The sequence below is a fragment of the Mustela nivalis genome, assembly GCF_964662115.1.
Source record: "Mustela nivalis genome assembly, chromosome: 15".
Lineage (NCBI taxonomy): Eukaryota > Metazoa > Chordata > Mammalia > Carnivora > Mustelidae > Mustela > Mustela nivalis.
In genome coordinates this window covers 8157011-8184774 of record NC_139034.1, presented here as the reverse complement: position 1 = coordinate 8184774, position 27764 = coordinate 8157011, and the positions used below count along the sequence as shown (strand labels likewise).

The 27764-nt window shown below is 40.8% G+C and overlaps 4 protein-coding genes across 7 annotated transcripts in view; 2 read left to right on the top strand and 2 right to left on the bottom strand.

Annotated features, from left to right (window-relative positions):
- The window catches only part of MTMR6 (myotubularin related protein 6), an 821484-nt gene that overhangs the window by 486500 nt on the left and 307220 nt on the right, over positions 1-27764 (top strand). The gene's annotated exons all lie outside the window — the stretch shown is intronic.
- The window catches only part of LOC309848512 (uncharacterized protein), a 321975-nt gene that overhangs the window by 85017 nt on the left and 209194 nt on the right, over positions 1-27764 (bottom strand). The gene's annotated exons all lie outside the window — the stretch shown is intronic.
- LOC309848517 (ral guanine nucleotide dissociation stimulator-like) overlaps positions 1-27764 on the top strand; it is a 729203-nt gene that overhangs the window by 496076 nt on the left and 205363 nt on the right. The window lies entirely within an intron of this gene.
- LOC309848522 (ubiquitin carboxyl-terminal hydrolase 12-B-like) overlaps positions 1713-27764 on the bottom strand; it is a 176695-nt gene continuing 150643 nt past the window's right edge. Inside the window, exons 4-8 of the mRNA XM_082700224.1 lie at positions 23899-24128; positions 18370-18446; positions 18168-18251; positions 4396-4593; positions 1713-1791 (exon numbers count right to left, since the gene is read on the bottom strand). Of these exons, the coding sequence (XP_082556350.1) occupies positions 1779-1791; positions 4396-4593; positions 18168-18251; positions 18370-18446; positions 23899-24128 (602 nt within the window). The 3' untranslated portion in view covers positions 1713-1778. The remainder of the gene's footprint in view (positions 1792-4395; positions 4594-18167; positions 18252-18369; positions 18447-23898; positions 24129-27764) is intronic.

Sequence of the window (27764 nt, the reverse complement as noted above, 5' to 3'; positions counted from 1 at the left end):
TGCTATCTCTGATTTCACTTCCTTGTTGTGTGGAACTGCACAGACAGCATGATACCTGAGCAAATAAATCAACTACCATGATAGGAAGAGCGTGTTAATCCATAGTCTTTGCTTTATTGTGTGCAAAGTGTGCTACTGCCCCCTGAGCTTCCTGCATTTCTCTTGTCTTGAAAAATCAGTGCTTGATCCTTTCCAAAATAACCAGAGAAGAAATGAGGCAGAAAGTATCTCTTCATCACGGTCCCGCTCAGTCCAGAGACTGATAGAAAAGGATGTAACCAGACTCTGAGTTCTTTGAGATATCTGATGTCAACCCGTAGAATTCTTCAATAGCTTGTGCATCTATTTTCTGTGAGGCAAAATGGAAATATTAGTACAGAAATGAGCTCTACAGTCCAGTAAAGTCTTGCACATTTCTTAGAATCGTGCCTCTCATTTTCCTGCTTATGTTTATAAAACAGCTCTGCACAAGAATGGCTTAAGTTAAAAAGACTGATCATGCCCAGTATTGGTGAGAAAGTGCAGTAAACAGGGCTCCCACACGTAGCTGGCAGGAAGGCAGAATGGAACGGAGACCTTGAGGAAATGTTTAGCATTGTCTTGTAAGGCTGAACACACAACTAGCCTTCGATCCAGCAAGTCTATTCCTAGGGAACAGAATTACCTGACCCACTTGAAACCACGAATTCCCAACCATTTGTGACCTACGAAAACGGCAATTTCTTATGGTCCTACCTAACAATTACCCAAGAAAAATGAGTGCGTATATCCAGCATTAGATAGGGGTGATTGAGGCAGTTTTATTGAGAATAGTCAGGAAGGGATAAAAAGGCAAATCTCTAACTTGTTATATTCTTATAATGAGAAATTACGGAGCAATAAAAAAGAACCACTACCATAGGCAGCAAGAGTGAACTGCTAGATACAAAAGAAGTCACACTGGAGGAGTCCGTTTATAGTCAAACAGAGGCACAACTAATCATAATGATCAGTCATCAATAGTAGGTTCAGAGGACGGTGGGGAGTGGGAGGGAAAACTGTGAAGACTGACCGGGAAAAGGATAAGGGGGCTTATCGGAGGGTGTTACCAGTGTACTCTCCCTTGGTCTGGAGAGTGGTTACAGAGTGTGCATGTGCACATACATACGTGTGTATGCAAACCCACACATAAAAAATTCAAGTGCTAGGGCACCTGGCCGGCTCAGTGGGTTAAAGCCTCTGCCTTCGGCTCAGGTCATGATCCTGGGGTCCTGGGGTTGAGCCCTACATCGGGCTCTCTGCTCGGTGGGGAGCCTGCTTCCTCCAATTTCTCTCTCTGCCTGCCTCTCTGCCTACTTGTGAGCTCTGTCAAATAAATAAATAAAATCTAAAAAAAAAAAAAATTCAAGTGCTGCTTTAGATCCATATACTTTCTGTAGGTGTATTATAACTCAATCATTTTTTTTAGACAATGAAAGACTTTTTAAAACTAGTTCTCTTGTGGAAAGCTTTTCTTTGTTTTACTCTATGCATTTTGAAGGTCACCCGACCATTCAAGCATTGGGGTTGGCTGTTGGGGAGTAAGAAGTAGGAATCTGACTACAATCTGAAAACTTCAACAATTATCCAATATTCATCACCTGTCATATGAATGAGAGGCTGGGAGAAAAAAACTGAAGAGTAAAATACACACACAACTTTGAATAAAAATAAGAAATTCAGGAACTATTTACTTCTACAATGTCATCATCAAACAATAACCAAAAATCATGACTCTTAACTATTGCAATATAATGTCCTCAATTGGGACCACTAAAACAAAGAGAAAGAGAAGTTAATTATATACAATGTTTATTAATACCACTCTTCTATGCCCTTGACGTCATGTTCTATAAAGGAGAATAACTGAAACTGATGAAAATACTCCTTATCTATTCCTCCCCAAAATATCAAGCTACACTGATGTGAACTGGCCTTCAATTTTATAATCAAGTAATCACTACTCTACTTTGAGAGCTATAATGAGCATTCTATTTACATAAATCTATGCTATTAAAATTGTTGTGGTCTTTGTAATAATTTTTTAATTGTAATATTTAAAATAATTTTCAAATTTGCTTCTCTGAAAAATTTAAATATATTTTTTAGCATTTGGGAGAGAGAAAGGATCAAGGGTCAGAGCCCCCTGAGTTAAATTACAGAACATACGTAGAATTTTTTCTAAGTTTTATTCCCTTGGAGATCATTTTTCTCTTGAGGAAAACACCTTGTGATGCCTAAAAAAACACATATCACATCTATAGTTCTAAAATGAAGCTTGACCCTCAGAAACTTCTTTAAAAACAAATGACATTTTGCTAGTATTATTAGTGCTATTTTTAAGTACCTGGATCTTAGTCATTATAATTCTTGGAATTGCCTCTGCAGCTCATTTTAAACAAATCTGGAATAAAGAAATCTAGAAATGCATTAAAATGCAGGTGGGTTTTTTTGTTTTTGTTTTGTTTTTCAAAAAAATCCTTTGCTTTATAAAGGACATGGCAAGGATTTTAACCTCTCGCAGATTAAGTATGACTCAATCTTATAAAAGCTCCTATATAATTCTTTAAGTTTTAATTCTATTAGAATTATTATATTATAGAATTTGAGATAATTTTCAACACAAAGTGCTGTTTATGGTGATTAGCAACATCAGATAATCAGATAATAGAATAAGAACCTCCCATGTGTCCCTGCCTAGGCTCCTCTGATTATTAGGTGAAACAAGTACCTCAGGTGACAAAGTGACAAAACAACAGAACTGCTCTTTCTCCACAGAAGAAAATACCTCAGAACCTTTTTTTTTTTTTTAAGGCTTTTAATACTGGAGAAAACTAAAACAAAACAAACAAACACACACAAAAAAAAAAACACAAAAAAGCCACCAAAAAACAAGAACAAAACTTCCCCATTCCTATAGGATTCATCTAGAGTCTTGTGTTTTATAGTGAGATGATAAGAATTTTTTTTTTAATTTTTAAAGTGGTGAACATAAAGAAAAAGTCTCAGAAAGGCAGAGGAACAGAGCCAGACAGGAAAGGAGGCGGGTGGGCTGAGGACCCTTGGGTGTGAGACTGAAAAGGGTAGCAGCCTGTTCCTCTGGCAGAGAGGCAGTCTGAAGGACAAAAGACAAATGTTCACTACAGAAACTAGTAAGAAGAAAGGCTGGTAAACTTCACCCTACAAGAGCCGTGGCTTAGGGACGTGCATCCTGAACACAAGACACGCTCAGTGCAGTATGGTATGAATACATCCCATGGGCTAATAACTGCTGGTTGCTGTGGGGCTCAGAAAGGCACCACAGCCTCCTGGCCTGAGGACACCGTGAGCACAGGAGAGACCTCTCCAAGAACACCATACGGGGCCCCATACGATATAAAAGCGGAGTTGCAGGGGTAGTGCAACCTACAGGCCTCACCCAGGAGGGGGCAGCTGGGGGGAGGAGAGCTGAGGAAGTTGGTTACAGTGGAGCTGGGCCCTGAGACGGAATGAAAGGATCACACGCACGAAGTCCGGAAGCACCTGTCGGAAATCCGCGAGATGCCAGACACGCAGGAGCAGGACCACGGGAGCTGGGCAGGCACAGGCCTGCTGGCAATAGGCATCACCGCGGCAAGGATGCGGCAACATAAACCCTTTACACTCTCCTATGAAACGTAACTACGAGTAAATCTTGTCAGTAGAAAATAAGGTTTGAAAATGTTTTCAATCTTTTGTTAATGGGAGGATCACTTCCTGTTTTAAGAAGTGCCTGTTCTGCTACCGGAGACGGCCCCCCAAACTGATAAACACACACCGTACCGAGCAGTGAGCTACTGCGGGCAGGACACATCCAGCAGCTGGGTGAACACAGAGGCGTGGCCCCAGATGGAGCAGGGCTGGATGAGAAGGGCACCCAGCACGGCTTTCAGAGAGGTCTGAGGAGGCCAGGAGGGGAAGGCGGCAGGGGGATTGCAGTGAGAGAAGAGGAATAAGGAGTCGGGGAGGGAGCCCAGCTGTGACCAGGAATCTCAGAGCTCACGGTCTTGTGAGCAGAGCAATTCCAGGAACCCCAGCATCATCTAAGCAGAGGGAAACCTAAGAACTGTCCCTGAATCTGAAGAGGCTACGGCACCGTTAAGTTAGGATGTGAAAAGGTACTCTAAGGGTGTCGTTATTGTTAAGAACACAGTAGCAGCAGCTAAGTGATTTGCATTCCCCCTTTAACAGTAACACCGTGGCAGGTTGTTAATAGGACTGCATTTTGCGTAGGAGAACGTGGACATTCAGGGGGTACTGTACGAAGCCACGCCAGCCACAAATGGCAGGCACAGAACATCCTGCACACCTGCCCCACGGACAGAGATCCTGGCCCACACGGCCCACGGCTGCGCTTACCTTCCACAGTGAACCACCACGGCGACAAGGTCGTACATTCTGTCAGGATTGGTCGCATCACCAGAGGTGTTAAACAGACGAAGCTCTAAAGGAAACACTACCCGGTAAGACAGTTTTGTGTATCGATGAAGCTGATCCATGTATTTAAACCTCTTCAGGTGCAGAGCCAGAATCATGGGCAGTTTTTTAACTTTCATCCTATTCAAATAAACACGGAAACAAAATTTCAGGAAAGGCATTCAGAACACATCTTTAAAAGAACTCTCAAACTTTCTGATTCCATTAACAAACAGGTCACGGAAAGTGTGAGTAGCCCAGCACTGACCACTTTTGCGTATTCCTACCCGTTATTTTTACATCGGCGAAGCAACATCCCGAATGTCTTGCGAAGATCCCACCCCAACCATCAGCACCAAACAATGTAACAGGACTTTGTACTCCATACAGCTTCAAAACAGTCCTTTTTTCAGAAATCTGAACAAAGTTACTTCAGAAATCTGTATTCTGAAATACAGGCCCCCAGGATCGGGCGGACTGCACAGGAGGCCGACACGATGGGTGGAGGAAAAGCGGTTCCTCACAGCTGCTGACTCCTCTGGGTGTGCGTGGAGACCGAGAGCTGCTTGTTCCATCGGTCAGTAGAACTCACTAACAGGTGGAGGACAGGCGCAGTGAGAAAAGCATTACTAAAGACCATTCTGTGAAAGGGGTTTGCCAGAGGTAAATAGCTCCAGATGAAGAATGAGGATGACATGTATTCTAGGATGGGAGTTAAATGACCTGCAAATTTAGGAGAAAAGTTTTTAACTGTAAAACAACTGGCCATCTTTCACATTTTGGACAATCTTTAGTATGCCCTTCAGTGCCTTTTCTCCCTGGCACGACCTCTGAACTTCTACTTCATCTAACGGAAGTTTATTCTTCTGACGGCTCAACTCACATTGTCACCCCTGGCATCAGTACCTCCTCCCTTCAATCCCCCATCGGCACTTCGCGGAGTCACAGTGGGCGAATACGGTTTATTACACCATAAAATATTTAGATGACTGTGGGTTTTTCTCTTCTAGGATCTGAAATCTTGACAGGTAGAAACCTTTTTTTTCCCCCCATTTTATTTCTCTACTGAACAACAACACGCTTGGCACACGACAGATAGTTGACAAATGTAGCGGAACCAAATTTTGTATGTGTTCAATGAAGCAAAACGCTTTTCATAATTAAAAAATGAAATTTACAAAGCCAGTGTCTATAATGAAATAAAAACAAGAATCATTTTATAGCATTATAGTAAATCTGCATCCTACAAATCTTAAATGTGGTGGGCAGCTTATTATTCCAGAAACATTTACTATTCTACCCTGACCTTTGAAAAAGATTAGTAAGAATAAACATAAACAGATAATCATTCCTGGAAAGAAATCCAGCAGTGTAAGAGTCTCTATGGTCTTTGCCTCAGTAATCCCACTTCTAGAAGGGAAATAAATCATCTCAAATATAAGACTTCTCAAAAAAAAAAAAAAATTTCTAGAGTTATCTTATATTGTGAAAAACCGGAATAATCCAGGAGACAGGTTTATCACAGAGATACTGGGAGTTCAGTTTCAGACCACTACAGGTAAGTAAATATCGCAATACAGCCAGTGAAATGAAATTTTTGGTTTCCCAGTACATATTAAACTTAGATTTACACCATACCATTACTATTTAATTAAATGCGCAACAGCATTACGTCTAGAAAAACAATGCAGATACGTTAATTAAGAAATACTTCATTGCTAAAAAAGGCAAACCATCATCTAAATCTTTAACAAGTCATAATCTCTCTGTTGGGGATGAGAGTCCTGGCTCCCTGCTGATGGTGGCTGACTGATGAGGGCGGTGCCACTGCAGGCTGGTGGGGGCTGTGGCAATTTCTTAAAGGAAGACAAGAAAGTCTGCCACATCGACTGGCTCTTCCTTTCATAGAGGATTTGTTTGTAGCACAGGAGGCTGTTCAAGTGTTTCACCCACAGAATTTCTTTCAGAATTAGAGTCAGTCCACTTAAAGCTGCTGCTGCTTTCTCAGCTAAGTTGATGTTAGATTCTAAATCCTTTGTGGTCACTGCAACACTCTTCACGGCATCTGAGCCAGGAGCAGATTCCAGCTCAACAATCCACTTTCCTGGCTCATCCACGAGAAGCCGCTCCTCATCCGTCCAAGTCTGATCATGAGACGGCAGCCGTGCGGGCCCATCTTCCCGCCCCACTTCTAACCCCAGTTCTCTTGCTGTTTCCACCACCTCTGTGGTGACTGTCTCCGTGGACGGCCTGAACCCCTCCAAGTCCTCAGGGACGGTGGGAACTAACTTCTTCCAAACGCCAAACAAATGTGGATATTTTGACCTCTTCTGATTGTTCTTAATAGTATCCCATTCCAGGAAGCATTCAATTGACTTTGTCCGGATCCATCAGAGGAATCACTTTCTAGACAGCTAGAGCCTTATGAAATATATTTCTTAAAGAATAAGACTGGAAAGTCAAGATGACTCCTTGATCCGTAGGCTATGGAATGGATGCCGTGTCAACAGCCATGAAAACACTCATCTCATTGCACATCTTCATCAGAGCTCTTGGGAGACCAGGCGCAGTATCAGTGAGTGAGCAGCAGTATTTGAAAGAATTTTTTTTCTGAGAAGCAGGTCTTAAACAGTGGGCTTCAAATATTCAGTAATGTTGGAAACAGACGTGCTGTCACCCAGGCTTCATTGTTCCATTTCTAGAGCATGGGCAGAGTAGGTTTAGAGTAATTCTGAAGGGCCCTAGAATTTTCGGAATGGTCAGTGAGCCCGGCTTCAGCTGAAGTCACCAGCTGCATTAGCTCCTAACGTGAGAGTCAGCCTGTCCTCTGAAGCTGTGGAGCCAGGCACTGACTTATCCTCTCTAGCTCTGAAAGTCCTTGATGGCATCTTCTTTCAGTAGAAGGCTGTCTTGTCTACACTGGAAACCTGCTGTGGTGTGTAGCCGCTTTCATCGCTGTTGTAGCTGGACCTTCTGGAGAAATTGCTGCAGCTTCTCCCCCAGCCCTTGCTGCTTCACCTTGTACCTTCTGTTACGGAGCTGGTTCTTTCTTTCAACCTCATGGACCAGCCTCTGCAGCTTCAGACTTCTCTCTGCAGCTTCCTCACCTCTCTCAGCCCTCCCAGAATCACAGAGACCTAGGGTCTTGCTCGGGGTCAGGCTTTGGCTTAAGGGAATGCTGGGGCTGGTTTGCTCTTCTCTCCAGACCACTCGAACTTTCTCCGTATCAGCAACAGAATTTTTTTTCACTTTCTTATCATTCATATGCTCACAGGAGTAGCACTTTTAATGTCCTTCAAGATTGTTTCCTTTGCACTCCCGACTTGGCTGATGTTTGACACAAATAACCTAGCTTTTAGTCTATGCTGGCTTTCAACATGCCTTCCTCCCTAATCTTAACCATTTCTAGCTTTTGATTCAAAGTGAGAGACATGTGAGTTTTCCTTTCACTTGAGCACTTAGAGGCCACTGTAGGGCTACTAACTGGCCTCATTTCAGTTCCGTTGTGTCTCAGGGAACAGAGGGGCCAGAGGAAAGGAGAAGAGGTGGGGGAATGGCCAGTGGACAGAGCAGTCAGGACACACACATGTATCAGGTAAGCTCATCATCTTATACGGCATGGTCTATGGTAACCCCGACAATTACAAGAGTGACATCAAAGATCACTGATCACAGATCACTGTAACAAATGTAATAATAATGAAAAAGTCAGAAATACCGTGGGGATGACATAGAGACGTGAAGTCAGCAAATACCATCAGGAAAAGGGCATTACTAGACTTGCTTGTCTCAGGGATGCCATAAACCTTCAACTTGTTAAAAAAAAATGCAGTATCTGTGAAGCACAGTAAAGTGAGATATGCCTATGCCTACACCCACCTTACACAAGCCCCTTTATGCAAGAGGGAACCATCACCAACTCATTTTTATTTTATTTCTTTTCAGTGTTCCAACATTCATTGCTTATGAACCACACCCAGTGCTCCATGCAGTACGTGCCCTCCATAATACCCACCACCAGGCTCACCCAACCCCCCATCCCCCTCCCCTCCAAAACCCTCAGTTTGTTTCTCAGAATCCACAGTCTCTCATGGTTTGTCTCCCGACACTCCGATTTCCCCTCACTCACTTCTCCCCATCTCCCATCTCCTCCATGTTATTCCTTATGCTCACAAGTAAGTGAAACCATATGACACTTGACTCTCTCTGCTTGACTTATTTCACTCAGCATCATCTCTTCCAGTCCTGTCCATGTTGATACAAAAGTTGGGTATTCATCTTTTCTGATGGAGGTGTAATATTCCATAGTATATATGGACCACATCTTCTTTATCCATTCATCTGTTGAAGGGCATCTTGGTCCTTTCCACAGTTTGGCGACTGTGTGGTGGAGTTATGGACATTGGGGAGGGTATGTGCTATGGTGAGTGCTGTGAAATGTGTAAACCTGGCAATACACAGACCTGTACCCCTGGGGATAAAAATATACTATATGCTTATAAAAAATTTTTAAATTAATTAAAAAATTAATAAAATAAAGAACAGTTCCATCATACACACACACAAAAGAAAGAAAATAAAAATAGAGCTTCCCTAAGACCCTGCAATTGCACTACTTGGTATTTACCCCAAAGATACAGATGTCGTGAAAAAAAAGGGCCATCTGTACTCCAATGTTCATATCACCAACTCATTTTTGAGACCAGCATGACCTGACACCAAAACCTGACAGAGGTTTACGAAAATTACAGACTAATGATACCCCTCATGATATTTCAAAGATATGAAAATCAAGAGAACATTATCGAACTGAACCCAGCAACATATAAACCTCAGTCGGTGATGATACAATAGTTCTAAATGCAATGATGTTTTTTCCTCAGGTTCTTTCTAAAGACCAATAACTGTAAAAATGGAAAGACTTTTTTATATTCCTAAATTAGCAAAGTAATAATAATAAATACGTAAGGGACATCTTAAGATAAGATAGCATCCTTCTCCTCCTGAAGAAAAGAAACCTTGACCCCACTTAAATTTTACAGAAATTTTACATCTTGGCAGAAAACATATGCTTATCAGCAATGTGATTTTTTAAAAACAAGCATGTCCTCTTCCAATCTAATCCAAATATTTTTCTAGAAAACCAGGGAAGGGCAGACTTATTTTCTTGGCAAAAATGCACTGCCGACGTTACACACCAGGTCACAAATCAAACCACTGCAAGAAGAGGCAGCAATCACATCCTTCCTATTCTAATTAGCTTCTGGCTAATTAGACGGAGGGAGCCAAGAAGGAAAGGGAAGAAGCCAGCTAAGGATTCAGTCTCTGGAAAGGTGGCACAGAGGGCAGCTTCAGCTCTGAGCTCTGAATTTCTCTACTCTCCACAGGCAGCAAGGTAACTGGGTTTTCGCACTCTCATCTTCATCCACTGATCAAAAGCCACTGGGGTAAAGAAACTCTCGGAAGCTTCTTTCAGCAGCAGACCAAGGGGAGTCCCTCGGAGAGGAGCCAGAGTGAGAGCATCCTACAGGAGTGGGGGCGCTGGAGAACGGGCACTGTCTGCCACCATTCCCAGACCGGAATACCAGCTACTCCACTGAGGCAACAGACGGCCCCAGGAACGCAGGTGCCAGGTTCCAAAGCTGTCTGCTGTTTTGATTTTTCACCCTTCCCCCCTGGTCAAGAAAAGCCAGAAGCCACTCTTTTAAAGTATATCTTCCCATCTGTATAAGCCCTGTGAGCCCAGCAAAGAGGGCTGTACGGTGAATGTGGGCCAAAGGGCACTAATAGGCAAACTCTGCCAGAGCGAAATTTAATATGCTAACACAAGCACCTAAGAACTTAATAAAATTCTGTTGGCAGAGAAGACCTTTTTTTTTTTTTTTTTTTGAAGATTTGTATTTATTTGGCAGAGAAAGAGAGAGAGAGAACGAGGGACGGGAGCAGCAAAGGGAGAAGAAAAAGCAGGCTCCACGCCGAGCAGGGGGTGGGGGGATCACAGGACCCTGGGATCATGACCTGAGCCAAAGGCAGACACTTACCTGCCTGAGCCACCCAGGTGCCCCAGCAGAGAAGTTATGACCACACAGAAGAGTTCCGTAGTTGTACACACATGAAATCCCATTATTCTCATATACTATCCCATCCAGAAGGCCTACCTGGGGTAGGCAGGCTAAGGAGTGAGAGGGGAACACAGGCTAGACCAAAGGTGACGAAGACACCACATGACTGAGTTGTCAGCACTGAGAGGAAAGGCAGCCCCTCAAAGTCCCAAGAAGGTCCCATGCTCAAAACCTAACGTGATGGTACTAGGAGGTGGAGCCTCAGGAGATGCTTACGTCATGAGGTTGGAGCCCTAAGGAATGGAACTGGTATCCTTGTAACAGAGACCCGAGACAGTCTGCCAGCATCCTTCCAGCTCGTGAGGACGCGGTGTGAGAAGGCACCTTCGAGGAAGTAGGAAGAGAGCCCTCACGGGCACAGGGCATGCTGGCGCCTTGATTTGGAACTGCTAGCGCCCAGAACTCTAAGGACGCCCCTGGCGCTTGTCACACACCCAGTCTACGGTATCCTGTTACAGCAGGCTACATGCCAGGAGTGACAGGGCATGTGGCCATGACAAGGCTGCCAACATGACACTAGCCGTGACTAGGACCTGCACATGGAAGAATCGGATACGGAGCTGGTTGTGAAAATGGAGCAAAACGGAAGAACTTGCCCTCAGAAACAGGAAGGACCTCAACGACTAGACCAGAGTAGATGGGAGACAGAGGCCATGACACCTCGATGCTGCTGACCTGGGCACCGCACGGGTCTTCCCCGATGCCTCACACGGCCGGCCCCAGGCCTGGAAGTGAAGAGTGAAGAGAGGAAGGACGCCTAGCAGAGAACCAGTCAGGCGGGCTCAGCCCCCGGTGCAGCCACTCACTGAACCCTGCTCTGAGGCAGAGTAGAGTGACAGCAGAGCAGCTTCAAAAAACATCCCCCACCACCCCCACGCCCAGAGGACAGGAAAACACCTTGGAAAGCAAAGCCATCGGAATCCTAATCCTCACATTCCAGTTCCCTGAGGGAAAGCACTTTGCTTTTCCTCAGGGGCTTTATCCTCCCACTGGGTATCAGCTTCTGGCTGTTCACCTACATCTGCCAAGCCCAGGTATACAGCCCTATACAGTCCAACAGGTGGGCCATGTAAAAGGAGTCCCTGCACAGATAAATTCTGCATAAAGATAGATAAAAAGATAAATTTCTCCCATTCTGTGAGTCTTCTCAGAGTCTGTAATATGAAGCATGAATAAATAATGAAGAGGAAATTTTATTATAGAGTGAACTCATTTGATCATGGAATACTTCTTTTAAGGTAACATCTCCCAAATTCATTCTTGAGGATTCCAATACTGAAACCTCGAGTTTTGAGGAACACATTGTCTGTATATAGGAACATATATAATCTGAATGAAGGCCAAACCACATGCTTTTTTCTTCTGTGGTTAAGAAACACGTAACATAAACTGCACCTTAACCCTTTCTAAATGTATAGTATAGCAGTGTTTCCAGTTAGGACCATTGTTGTGCAACAGATCTCTAGAACTTTCTCATCTTGCACACGGAAACTCTACACCCACTGAACAACTCTCCTTTGCCCCTCCCCCAAGACCCTGGCAACCAGCATTTTACTTGTTGCTAAGAATGTGACTACTTAGTCTTCATATAACTGGAGTCATCCAGAAATTGTCTTTTTGTGATTACAATGTTTCTTTTTGGCTTTTGTGATTAGCTTATTTCACTTAGCATAATACACTCAAGATCCATCCACCTGGTGGTATAACCAAATGTCCTTCTGCTTTAAGGCAGAATAATATCCACTAGATGTCCATCCCACATGTTCTTTATCCATTCATCTGTTGATGGACATTTAAGTTGTTTCCACCTCTTTGTTAATGTGAACACTGCAGCAATAAACAAAGGAGTACATATAATCTCTTTGATACACTGTTTTCAAATTCTTTTGGGTGTGTATCTAGAAGCAAGAATGCTGGGTCATGTGGTAATTCTGTTTTTAGTATTCTGAGGAGCCTCCATACTGTTTTCCAAAGCAGCTGCACCACTTAACCTTCCTACCAACAGTATACAAGGTTTCAATTTCTCCCCATTACCAACACTTATTTTCTTTTTGCGATGTGACTTTTCTAACAAGTGTGAGGGGATACCTCACTGTGGTTCTGATTTGCAGTTCCCTGATGATCTGTGACATTAAGTGTCTTCTGATTAGCTTGTTGGCCATTTTTTATCTTCTTTGGAAAACATTCACGTTCCTTGTCCATTTTTTTTTAAGATTTTATTTATTTATTTGACAGAAATCACAAGTAGGCAGAGAGGCAGGCAGAAAGGGGTGGGGAAGCAGGCTCCCCGCTGAGCAGAGAGCCAGACGTGGGGCTTGATCCCAGGCCTCTGGGATCATGACCAGAGCCCAAAGCAGAGGCTTTAACCCACTGAGCCACCCTATGTCCTTGTTCATTTTTAAATTGAGTCCCTGGTTTATGTTGTTGAGCTATAGGAGATCTTCATGTATTCTGGATATTAACCTCTTATCACATACTGGTTTTCAAGTATTTTCTCCCATTCATGCCTTTTCACTCCATTTATTGTTTCTTTTGTTATGCAGAAGTTTTTGAGTTTGTTATGGTCCAGCTTATTTTTGCCTTTGTTGCTTATGCTTTCAGTGTCCTACTTAAGAAACGATTACCAAATTCAATGTCATGAAGATTTTCCCATGTGTTTCTTTTTTAAGGAGTTTTATAGTTGTGGCCTTACGTTTAGTTCTTTAATCCATGTTGAATTGAGTTCTGTATATGGTATAAGGGTCCAACTTCATTCTTTTGCATGTGGATATCCAGTGTTCCCAAAATATGTGTTGAAGCTGTACGTTATCTATCTGTAGCACTGGCACTCTTGGAGATCATCTGACTATATAAATGAGGATTTACTGCTGGGCTCTCTATTCTATACCATTGGCCTACATGTCTGTCTTTATTGCTACTACCACACTGCTTCGATTACTGTAGCTCTATAATATGTTTTGAAGTTAAAAACTATAAGGTCTCCAGCTTTTTCTTTTGAGATTGTTTGGCTTTAAGAGTCCTTTAAGATTTCCCATATGAAATTTTGGATTTTTTTTCCCTATGTCATCAGAAAACTCAATTGAGACTTTGGTAGGCATTAAATTGAATGTGCAGACTGCTTTGGGTACTATGACCCTTTTAACGTTAAGTCTTGCAATTCATAAACACAGAGTATCTTTTCATTGATTTTTTTACCTTCTTTAATTTCTTTCAGCAATATCTTCTATTTTTTTTAGTGCATAAGTCCTTGGCCTCCTTTGTTAAGTCAATTTCTAAATATTTTATTCTTTTTTGATACTACTGTAAATGGGATTATTTTGCTAATTTTCTTTTCAGATTGTTCAGATCGTTCAACAATCTTTTCAGATTGTTCAGATTATACACTAACTGTTCAAGTCAAGGTACAGAAATGCAATGGACTTCCACGTGCTGAATTTGTATCTGTACCTCTGCTGAATACTTACTAGTTCTAACAAGGCTTTTTGTTGTTGTTGTTTAATCTTTAGGGTTTTCTGCGTACAAGATCATATTATCTGTGAACAGAGATAATTTAACTTCTTTTCCCATCTGGCTGTCTTTCTTTTCTTTTCTTTTTCTTACCTAACTGCTCTAGGACTTCCAACACTATGTTGAATTAAAGAGGCAAGAGTAGACATCCTTGTCTTGTTCTGGATCCAAGAGGACAAGCTCTTCAGTTTTTCACCGCTGAGTATGGTAGCTGTGGGCTTGTCACAGAGGGCCTTCATTATGTTGAGGTATGTTCTTTCTATCCCTAGTCTGTTGAGTGGTTGTTTTTTTTTTGTTTGTTTTGTTTTTATCATAGACAGGTGTTGAATTCTATCAAATACCTTTTCTTTATCCACTGAGGTGATCATGTGGTTTTTGTCCTCCAAACATACTGAAATCATTGCTTATTTATTTATTTATTTACTTGAAAGTGAGAATGTTTGCAAGCAGGAAGGGGGATAGGAGGAGAGGGAGAGAGGAATCCCAAGCAGACTCCACGGGGGGGGGCTCGGTCTCATAACCCTGATATCAAGACCTGAGCTGAAATCAAGAGTCAAATGCCTAGCCAACTTAGCCACCCAGCACCCCCAGACTGAAACATTTTAATGTCAAAATGATTTTTGTTTAATTAGAATGATGATCTGTATATCCACTATCTTGTTCTTTTATTCTGAGACTAGAAACTATAGACTTCTATAGTTGGTAGGGATCTTAGAGAGCAACTAATCAAGTGAGACCCCAAAGGTTAAATGACTTGCCCAATATCACAATGCAAGTTATCAGAAGGGCTGACACTAGATCCTAGTAGAAAATGATTTCTGTACTGCTATCTTTCCATAAACCCACACACAATTTATCCTATAGAAACAGCCTAAAACCTGTGTGAAAATGTGTGTATGGGTAGAGGTATACATACAAAATATGTTTATCAAAGCCTTATAGCAGTGAAAAAAGGGAACAATCTAAACTATTAGATTGAGAAACTCAGTAGATTATGGCATGCCCATATAAAAAGTACTATGCAGCACCTCTGAAGAATGATGTAAAAGTATACTTTCACTGACACGTCTGTAATTTATTAAGGGAAAAAATTATAAAACTCTACATAGAATTCAAATCCATTTCAAGAATTACATGTGTACACACATACACTCTTTAAAAATCTAGGATATGCACAAAAATGTTAACAATGCTTCTATAAATAACGATTGTTAACTGATTTATACTTAATCTGTGTTTTCTAATTTCTTGACAGAGTATATGTATTTCCCACACATATTAATAAAAGATCTACCATTAAATACTATATTAAATTCACATGGATGTCTTCAAAACAAGCAGCTGGAGTTGCTGGACAATTTCTAATTACTCATGTCTGGCTATTTGTAATTCTGGATGAAGATCAGCTCATGCTCACAGATGCACTTACCTCCATGGAGCCAAAGAAGTTTATCACGGCACTCCTCTGAGCTACACTTAGTCCTCAACCAATAGTCTTAGGCACCTTCTACAACATTTTCAGGGTTAATCTAATTTATCAACCCCCATGACATAACCAAACTTAGGGGAGGTACTCTAATCGTCTTCACTAATAGAAGGGGACAATGAGTACTCTGTTTTGATTACTTGGGCCCATCACCTAAAACCTCTCCCTTCCTAATAGATACATGTGTCAAAATACAGATCAAAATACAGTCATTTAAAAATCTAAGTTCTTCTTCCTTTCATGAATGTTTCAGTGTAACCATTTAGGTAGGTAGGGCCCTCCAGGGTAGACATCTGGGCAGGCAGGGGAGAGGAGAAGACTGAGCAGAGCAGAAAGCATGTCTGTGCAATATGGAGTTGTGTGCACGCATAGCGGTTGAGGGGTAAGATCAGTTATGGACAGGGTCACTAACCAAGTAAGTAAATACAGAAGGATACTGGGAACCAATCTGTACTGTCAGAAGGAAATTATGAATATTATAAAGGACAAAACTAGAATGAACCCTATGGTGTCGGCTGAAACTGTGGATATAATTGTGACTTCATGGTTTCTCAATATAGACAGATCCATGATAATATAGACAGGTAGACGTAAGCATGTGTGGAGTACATACATACATACACACACACCGTCCAGCTCTTTTCACTAGGGGGCTCAGGAACACAGACATCCTGGTATCAGTGAGCATACCTATATACCAAAGTCCTGCTTCCTAAACATCATCCTCCTCCTGTAAGAAAGCAGGCCTCCTGGGATAAATGGCTGATACCAGAGTTGGGGCAAGGAGAGTACAAGACGAGCACAGAACATCTTGTTACGCTACAAAGTGAAGGGTCACTCAAGAATATGGGACATGCCAAAAAGACATGGGTGATAGCTTGAAGGGGCCCCCACTGGCCGAATGGTAATGGAGCATAAAGCACTAAATTAAAAAAAAAAAAAAATCCTTGAGTCCATGCTGAGATTTAGAAAATGAAAAAAATTAGAAGTGTGATGAGGAATGGGCATATTTACAACCTCAAAATACCTCCACACAAAATACTTATGAATTATATAAATGCACAAAACCATTGCTTAACAGTGAAGACCTCTGGGAGACATCACAACGGTCAAGTGCTCAAACAGAACAGCACCAGTAACAGGATGGGCAGGAAAGTGTTAACCTCGCAGGCCTCAGACTATCCTTTCTGGAAAGGCCTGCTGGCAAGGACAGTCCTTGGTTAACATACGAGAATTTGGATTTGAGGAGTGTTCCCACCATTCCCTAAATGATAGGAGTGTCTCAACAGGCCTAAATTGTCTGGACAAACAATATGGTTTACACTCAACACCTCCTTTCATTCAGAGGGTCTAGAATTCTGGAAGACAGAGGGGTACCTACATGTCTGACCCTCAGTTTAAAACCTTGGACACTAGGTCTGTAATGAGCCTCCGGGGGAGACGACACCTCCCCCATATCCTACTCAGTACTGAAGGAGGTTAGGTGTCTTGCGGGACTCCATGGCAATGAACTCTTGGAAGCTCCCCTGGCTTTCTGCTCTGCGGAGATGCTTTGCCATCTTTCCCTGTAACAAGCCTTCGCTTTGGGCCTGACCATACATGCAGAGTCTCGTGAGTCCTTCCAGTGTGTCTCAGGAGTGGTCTGAGGGACCCCACACATGAGACAAATTGGAATCATGGATAAGAGGATACAATGAGAATAGAGCATCACCTCTGTGAGATGCCCACCAGAATACATAACCTGAACCTCATCATAAGAACACAAAGAGGGGCAATTGTTGAGATGAACCCAAAGAGGGACAATCTATAAAATAATCTATAATTTTCAAAAGCGTCGAGATTTTTAAAGCCAAGAAAAGACTGTTTCAAATGTAAAAAGACAAAAGAGACATGAATACTAAGATAACATGTCTTTCTGAACTGGATTGTTTTGTTCCAGAAAGGACAGTACTGGGACATCCGAGCTAATAAAATACCTTCCACTAGAACAGTTAACATGCCAGCGTGACTTGCCCCAGGGGGGTGACTATGGCAATAGGGAAACTTCCCTTTGGTGGGAAACAGCCACTCACGTGTTCATGTTCATACCTTACGTTTGAGTGGTTTTGGGTAAATAAGCATTCTTGGTACTGTTCATACAACTTTTCTTTGAGCTTGAGATTGTTCCAAAATAAAAAGTAAAATAATAAGAATGGTGATGACGCGATTCCATTCCTCGACACCAAATACCAAATGAGAGAGAGCACAAGATCCTAGGTGGGGCTAGCAGGAGCGACAGTAGAGGCGAGGAAAAGCATCTTCCCCACTCTTTCTCCTCACCAAGACCAAGTTTACATAAAGCATGCAAGCTCCAAAGTCAAGTATTTTAACTGTACTGGTTGATGATTCTTAAACAACTTTCATTAAGTGGAGAAAATCACTGGAGGTTGCAGAGCTGACTGTTGCTTACCCAGGAATAACTTAGTGAGTCTTAATTACTTAATGATAAAACTAGGCATTTTTATTCTGTAGATTTTCAGGCATAACTTTCAGCTCGGAAAGCCCATCTACATGACCCACTGCCAGAGAACTACTACCAAATTTTAAAAACGTTACATTACCGTTTGTGTGCTTCCTGTTTGCTGCGACATTCTTCACAGTAATATTTGTACTCACTGCACAGAGTTTCTGTGTTGCTGAAACCCCTGTGTAAAATTCAAGATAAATTTCTTTAGTCTATACCAGAAAACTGTGTATTCATTTAAAAGTACTCTAAACCAAAGATATTCATTAAACTTCCAAAATAAGTAACTCTCCATTTACCTTAAGCAGTGAGTGATCGATGTGTTTTGTTCCACATCAACAGAAAGGTCTAAAAAATCTTCATCTTTGCTGCTTATCTGTAAAAATAGGGAATTACCTCTGATTTCTTTAACTGTCAGTAAATCATTGTTCTGAAGTGACAGAATTAAATGCATTCTTTCTATTAGTAGTAGTAAGTACATGAAGAATTCATCTTCCACGAGTTCAAAAGAAATCTACTGGATCTGGATTATCCAAAAGGACACTGAGTAAAGGACTCTCAACACACGTACAGGTTAAGCAGCAAAGTCCACCTGTGACTGATACCCTTTCCAGCAATGATGAGGATGGGAAATCACATCATTTTCCAAAACCTTGGTATTATGGTGAAACAAGAAACAAACTGCCCATATATACTAATTCTTAAAGAAAACACGGGCTAAGACTAAATGGGGACACTTGGCAAAGGGCATCACACCTGTGCTGTTTTATTATTCAAGGAAATAATTTTGCCTAAAATGCCAAATTACAATCTTCACTGACAACCAAATTATAGTCTTCATCGATGACCTCCTTTAATCCTTCTTCTTCTTCAAAAATAAAATCTAACATAAAGTACTGTTTGAATTATGGGTAACTCATCTGATTTAAAAAAAATTCAAGTTATTACTTATTCATTTGAATTGGATTAGGACAGAACTTCAGAAATCAATTTTCCTAGCTCTTCCCTTCAAAGACTCTATGCCTAATGTTAGCACACAACAGGAGATCTCTTGACTGTACCTCTCACACACAAGGGCTATAAGCCCAGTGCAGTAAATGCCTTCCTGCTTCAACAGTGCATCAATTTTATAAGATCAGCATCATTAACTTGTGACAGATTACGTGGCTGTACATACTATGTACTTACACAAACAGGAGTAGCTATGGGTACCATGTACGTACATTCTAGGGACACCATGAGGGAAATGACCTGGATCTCAAAAGATTCAGTGAAAAAGAGAATAAGAAAGACTCGTCACAGAGGAAAGGGAACGTGAGGTCCTAAGGAAAAAGAATCAGCCCATTTTGGGAGGAAGAAGGGTAGGATGTCAAGGGATAGTATGGGACAGACAGGCGAAAGCCAGACTGAGCAGGGCCTTATGTGTAGGCTAAAGAGAAATAAAGATTAGAGAGTCTGGTGTTTCTCAAAATGAGGTTTGTGGTTCTCAGGCACGGCCTCAGGGGTCTTCATTTTAGATTTTGATCTTTATTATAGCATACAAACTTTGACATAACGATTGTTCTGGATCACCTGGATATATCTGAGTTACTACGTTTGGATTTACAGTTCTGTTGGTACTGGGAAACTACCAAGTGGGGCAGTATTTAACTCTTTAAAGTGTCTGGTTGTTGCTGGACTCGCCCATTCTAACGTCAGGTCACACCCAGGATGTGGAAGACTCAGTAAAGCCCTATAGGCTAGAGATGTGGGTGGGGAGTCATTAGCACAGGCGATAACAAAATGGAACATGACCCTCCCAAGGCAGAGCAACAAGCAGCCCAAAACAAAAGCCTGGAGGAAGCCCACATTTGAAGGATTAATAGCAGAAAAAGAATGGGACCAGAAGAAAGCATCAAAGAACAGAAGAACACAAGAAGAGGGTGCCATTACAGAAACCCAATCTTCTACCAACTGGGACATTAATCACTGTGTTACTAACATCTGCCATATGAACTCTGTCTCCCCGAAGCCCACTCTGAATCTGCACAACTCCGTCCCACTCCCACCTGGATAGGTCAGCTCCACTGTTGTCCAACTCCCACAGACTCATGCTTACTTGAACTACAACATACTGTACTGGAATTACCTATCTGTTGGAAGCCTGCAAGCTCACCTGTGAGCATCTTGAGATCAGAATTGAGGTCTTACTCATCTTCCGCCAACCTCTACCCATCTTCGACCTGGCATAGTTGGTACTCAAACAGTTGTACGAAACTAAATGAAGAAATGCTAATATATTCATTCTGAGAAATTCTCAATTTCATTCCTCTAGCTGAACTTGATAAAGGCATGGTACTAATGATCATTTACTGAGACTGCAAGAGGGCGAATGAGATTTTGAGGAAATATTCTCAATTCATACCCTTAATTCTTATGAGACTATCTGCAAATACATATTGCAGACCACAGGAGGACCTAGCTAGCGAGGAATGGGTGGAAGGATCACTATCCATCCATTACAAGTAAAATTAATAAATATTTGAGCAAAACAAGAATGGGTGATATCACTTTCTCCATCTAATCCTCACTCCCATCATCCTCAGTCTGTAACATAAACTTCAAAGACCTTATATCACAGTATCCCCAAACCCTCCCAAATCTACTTTGCCAGCTTCACCTATTACTGCATTTCTCAACACGCTAAACAAATTTAACTATTTTCTGTTTTATCGAAGAGGATGAGTTATACATATCTTCTAACACAGACCAAACTCCATCATATCAAACATCAAAAGCATCTGTCAAGTTCTCTGATTGTACCTATTATTCCAACCAAACCACTGCTCTAATAATTGGACAATATATTTACTTAGAGCTCAGCTTAATAAAATTCTTCTTTATAAGATCTACAAAACTTGTGTTAAAAAACAAATGGAGTTGGTTAGATAGAATAAATATGAGTACTGAGACCAATTCCTGCCATCAAACATTGCCCAAACTCTTACTACAATTAACTAATGGCTGCAGCAGTGAGCAATAATCCTTACTCTAACCCAAAAACATCTTCACAGCATGTTAATATATTTAAACACTCAATTATACCTCTTTCACTTGATGTGAGAGAGGGTCACCAATAAAAATGTATTTCCACAAAAGAATTTTCTTTATTACTACCGTGTCCTTCATTAACTAAAATTATACTACTGACAACTATAATTTTCCAAATGCCTGATTATAGTTAAACAGATCAATGCATAATCAACAGTCAATAGATCATTAATCGGTATAGGTCATGGTTCTATTTAAAGACCCTATCTTTTAATTCATGGTGGAACCAAAACAGTCACCATTTGCTTTGAGAGAGAGAGAGAGAGAGAAAGAAACTACAATATTACTTACATTAGAGCCAAAAACAAACAAACAAAACAACCCCACTCATCTATACAAACATAACAAAATAAAATATGTACAAGATCAACATGAAAACTACAAGATGATTTCTTTCTAAATCAAAGAAGATGTAGATAAATGTACAGTCCATGTAAATGGACAGTTGGACTCAAGACTGTGAAGACGCAGTTTTTCCCAACTTCATCTACAGAGTCAAGGCAATCCCCTTTGAAATCACAGCACACTATCTTGTGGACAATGCTAGTTTTTAAATATTGTGTGATTCTACGGTTTATATGGAGAAGCACAAGGCCCAGAGCAGACAAAGCAATAGTCATCATAACTTGGGAGGCAGCTGAATGGATAAGTGAATCAGTGAATGGATAAATTGCAGAATATCCACATCATGAAATGTAATTAAGTGAAAAAAAGAAATGAGCTACAAAGCTACTTCTCTATGATTCCAAATACACGACATTCTGGAAAAGTCAAAACTATGGAGGCAGTAAAATGATCAGGGGTTGCCAGGGATTTGGAGAGGAAGGAGGGATGAATTTGTGAAACAAAGGGTGAAACTACTCTGTATGATACTTTAATGACAGACACATGTCATTATACATTTGTCAAAACAGATGGAACCCCAGAACAGGCAATACCAAGACTGAACTCAAAATATGAACTACAGATTTTAGTTAATGTGTCATGGGGCGCCTGGGTGGCTCAGTCAGTTAAGCGGTTAAGCATCTGCCTTCGGCTCAGGTCACGATCCCAGAATGGATCGAGCCCCACATCTGGCCCCTTGCTCAGCGGAAAGCCTGCTTCTCCCTCTCCCTCTGCCCGCTGCTTCCCCTACTTGTGCTCTCTGTCCAATAAATAAATAAAATCTTAAAATAATAATAATAATAATGTATCATTATCGGTCCATCAACTGCAACAAATGTACCTCATTAATACCAGACATGAATCATAGGGGAAAGTGGAAGAAAGAGAGAGAGAGAGTTGGGAACATTCTGTACTTTCTACTCAATTTTTCTGAAGTCCATTAATTAAAAAATACAATTTCCTATTGGCCTCACTCAACATACTAGGTATGTTAATCTGATTTAGACAAACAAGTAACCATGCTATTCTTCCAAACATCCATAAAACATCTGTCTTATTTATCTTGCTTGTGAATTCTCTTTTCCAATGGATGATGCTACTCTTCTGTGCTATTAAAGACTAGTTGTAGAACCATCATAGTAGGACTGGACCTGAGTGGATGCTAAATGTTGCGGGAGATTCTGATGAACAAGATATTTGTGTCTCCCCAAAGACTGCCTTTACCAAGACATAAAAATAAGACATTATCAACCAGAGAAAGTGAACAACACCTTGAATGAGAGATCAAAATTTGGCCAACGAGAGGCAGACGGATATTGTGTGCCCACACGTGAGACCCTGAGAAAGACACGTTAACTGAATCACTCCAGCCAAGAATGCATACCTGCGTCTCAGTTAGAAGGAAACATCAGATAAACTCATTATGAGAAATGTTAGATTTTTTTTTAAAAAGGACATATTCTTTAAAAATGTAAATGTCTTAAGAAGGTAATGATACTACGAAAGGACTGGGCTATCTGACCCCACATAAAATCCATTTTCAAGCTTCTTCCCTACTGCTCCGCTTTACGAAATATCCAGCAGTGGGTATTTCCCCCTGCTTGAGTGTACACAGTATGCTTTAGTTTTTATTCCAACAATCAACAATAAACATAACTGCAGGAAAAGGGAAAACAAATTAATGTACCTCCCTGACCTGTAAGTTTCTTATGGACTTAAGTAAGACACAGACGAACAATTTCCAGAACATGATTCTATGGCCTCTTACACAGAAATAAAAACAAATACAGTTGACCCCTGAGCAATGCAGGGGGGGTGACAGGTACCGAAACCTCCTACCCATGCTGCCACTGTGGAAAATCATCTGAGTCTCCAAAAAGCTAACTATAAGAGCCTTCGGTTGACCAGAAGCCTTATTGATAACATAAAACTTGATTAACACACACTTTGTGTATGTATCATAGTATGTATTTATAATAAAGTTAGCTACAAAAAGTGTCGTTAAGAAAATTATTTTTAAAAACCTCACATTTACAATACTATACGTATACAAAAAAAATAAAAAATAAAATCTACAAATAAGTGGACCCATGCAGTTCAAGCCCCTGTTGTTCAAGGGTGAACTACGGTCCAAACCGCAGTAAGTATTTTTCGGTCAGCTCAGGTATCCACTGTTTATAAGCAGCATTACTACAGAGCATACCAAGTATGAGAGCAAGTACAGCTTCGATAATTCATTTATGCTACACCTAAGAAATTACCACCTTCATGTTCATCTCTCACACTCCATCTCTAGGAAGTATTAATAAAAATGAATTAAATCTGCTCTATACAAAATTTGATGACATACTTACAGTTTCACAAGTAAGACATCTGGTTTCATTTGTCAGTGTTCGCTGAAAAATCTCGTGAACCCACGTTGGGTCTGGTGTGTTGTTGTTGTTCTCATTGTCAATATTACCGTTAGGTAAACGGCCATTTTGTTTCTCCTGCTTTCTTTCTTCTTGTAAAATATCAGCAATTGTATTTAGCAGGTAATTTAAGAATTCATGGGCATCTTGCTGCATGTAGTTGTCAAAAAGTTCTAAAAATAAAAATATATTAGAAAATTACTTCAAAATTAATAACCTGATTAAAACTAGATGGAAAACAAATATCCAATATTCTATCAGAACTAAATACAAACGTCTGGTATTGTCAGTCATGTACAAGAAACAGATTATCTTTCACAAAAACATATGACTAAACTTGGAGAAAATACCGTTAAGACAAATGAGGATCTTCTTTTTAAAGCAACAATATTAAGTGATCCACGAGAATTGTGGGCCATGCATCCTAGGGATTCAGTCAGAGGTGAGGCCTGGAACCTGGAACTTTCCAAAGTTCCTCCAGGGGACTCGGATTGCAGTCAGGTATAGGAAACATCGGTATCACAAATGATCTATTCAATCCAGATAATCTCTATAAGTGAGATTTTGTAACCCTGTAACTATACAAATGAAAAAATATCACCGAAAACCAGTCACTAACATGAACTGCTTTATACCCAGCACTGGACATCACACCACTGAAACTGAAAGGTAAGGACTTCACAGGCAGTGTTGCAGGTGATCTTTTAACAACTCTGTGACTATGTTATTGTCATCTTCCAAATGAGGGAATGGGATCAGAGAGGGAAAGTCATGCGCCAGGAAGTGGCAGGCCCAGGACACAAAGCAGGCAGTCCCCAAGCAGCCCAGCTGCATACAAAGCAGCCTGCCCAGGGAGGCCCTGCCCCACAACTGGCACCTGTTGCTCAGCGATCACACACACTGAGAAGACCTGGCCAGCAATATTTTACCTTTAGATACTCAAGGCACATTTAATAAATTCCAAAGATATCACAGCTGACATTTTTCAAATAAAAGACAACAAATTAGGAACAAAACTTAGGCAAAGTCTAAGATAAAAAGAACAAAAAATTACATTTTAGAAGAGCTACAGTTATGACTGCATAAAATTAAGTTTCTGTGCATTAGAAAACACTGAAAAGGTTTAAAAAAAAAAACCATAAAAACTATTAACAGCTTCAACACATAAAGAGCTTATACAAAAGGAAATACCAAGTGTGGAAATCAACAATTTATAAAAACAGAAGTCAAAAAGTTAAAAAATGTGAGAAAATGTTCAATCTATGGTAATCAAAAAGGCCTTGATTTTCTGGTCTGGAAAACGGAATACCATCTTCTTTTGCAAAGTTACTGTACAAACAGAATGGGAACTAGTGAAAATGTGGATTTGGGAAGTACAGTCAAAACAAATAAAGACTCATTTCACTCTTGGTGTCAAAAAGACCTGTAAGAAGCCTCAGATGTAAGGTGCAGCTGCTCGAGCAAGACTGTCCGCATTCCTAGGATGGTTCGACCTTTCATTACATGTATGTCACAGGCAATTTATTAAACCTCCTTCTTGGAGTTCAAGTCAAACTCAATAATACTAATGCAGTTAGAGCCACTCCCCACTTCTCTTCTTTAAACTTGTCCTGAGGGATTTGATTAGCCTCCAACAAGCCCTTTATGTTTAAGAACAATGAAAGCCTTGAGTCCTGAGAGATACTGCATTAGCCTATGTGGCGTTAACATTTAACTGATGATAATTTGGTATTGTGTGTCCAGTGTTTTTTGCCCATGAGGGTCAGATCCAAGAGACTGTGACACCATTCCCCATCCCCTGTTGCCGCCAGAAGTCTGTGTGTCACTCCCGACACTGACACAGCTCACTGCAAAACCTCCCAGCTGTCTACTCTATCTTCCTGAGACAAACCAAGTCATGGTCAGAACCCTTAGATGGTTCCACCGCTGGACGGGTCTAGGCAAGGCTGGGGTAACTGAAGTCAATCACCTTTCACTTTGCCTCTCAGTGCAATGATGCCTCATCCCTGAAAATACTAGTCTACCTCCCAACCCCACTCTCCCATCCTCTATTACTCTGAGTCGTTTATTGTTCCTTATTTCCTTCCTCATCCTTGAGATTTTCTTCTTTCTCAACCCTTTCTGCTGTTCCCTCCAGAACAAGGTTCTGTTCTAAACTCCCCATCTTTTCAGCCTCTGGCATTTTTGAGCTCCCTGCAGGCACTTCTAAATCATTACACTTTGCTTTGCATATGAAAAACTCACCCTCAGTCAAAAAACCTGTTAGGTCTGGCCATACTACCCTGAACCTCCTTCTTTCTGTGGTCATCTGTCAACTTCCCCTCACCTCCTAAAGGCCTGATTCCTGGCCTCTTTGTCCATCCTGACTCCTTCACCAACCCTGACACTTTGAGTGTCTGGGCAGCTTCTAGAAGTGTACAGGACACCCTTAAAAGTCCCCTTTTTATCTCTCACTTACTCATCTATCACCAGGTCACAAAAGAACCACCCATGTCTGCTAAGAAGGAAATAGGCTAGAGTTGATTAGTCTTCAAGGAAAATACGAACAAATTGGAAAAGTCAGCGAGGAATCTAAAAGGAAGGATAATGGGAGAGCACCATAAAAATATTTTATAAAAACTCTAAGGGCCTAGTTAAAGTGAGATATGAACAATTTACTCTATATGCTGGCTCTCTGTATGCTGGCTCAATGCCACAGTCTAAAGTAGTCTCTTTCCCACGAAATCAAGTTTTTTGTAACCAAAGTTTTGTTTTTGTTTTTTTTTTTAATATTTTATTTATTTATTTGACAGAGATCACAACTAGGCAGAGAAGCAGACAGAGAGGAGGAAGCAGGCTCCCTGAGGAGCAGAGAGCCCAATGTGGGGCTTGATCCCAGGACCCTGGGATCATGACCTGAGCCGAAGGCAGAGGCTTTAACCCACTGAGCCACCCAGGCATCCCCTAACCAAAATTTTAATGAATGTATTTTTGCCATGAATATTTAAAATAAACTATAAAATTAGAAAATAACTAAAAAGATATAAATTTTAAAACTTCTGGTTAAGAAAAAACAATAAACAATAAGAAGTCTCATTTTTTTTCTGTTAGAATTTATTTTAGCATCTATGCATGTTCTCAAAATAATTTATAAAGCAAAAATGTGCAAATACTTTTGCTTTTTCAAAACTTGAAACAACTTTTTTTAAATGTTGTTCTTTTAACATAGAACAAAGGACTTCACATGCACAGACATACCTCAACTGACTTGAGCACTCTGGAAATGAGATATAAAGTAAACCAGAAAATAATCTTAAAGCATTTTGTTGAAATATTTAAAATAATTTGCAGTCCATTTTTTTATAAACACATTATGTAAATGTTCCAGACTCTCGCTATGCCTGAGTCGTCAATACAGATTTAAAAACTTCAACCAGCACCACATAAACAGCAAAACAACATCAACTAAATGGCCACAGACAAGACCCATAAAATGGAGTACACTTAATTTCTAAAATCTTGGATTCCTTATGGTTTGCTTTCTTTTCTGCTAAGTAGCATGATGGGAAAGGTGGGCTTCAAAGTTGCTTTGGCAAATTAAACAAATTCACTCATTCACTCACTCAACTCATCAAATATTTAGTAAGCACCTACTACGTGCCAGGAACTAGATTACATGCTGGGAATACAATGGTGACCAAAAACAAATGGCTTCCCCTCATCATGGAACTAACAGTCTAATGGGACAAATTCATTATTAAATAAATGAATATGAAAGGTATAAATTATTGAAGTCCCAAATAGCTGCAAAATTAATGCAAAAAAAAGGG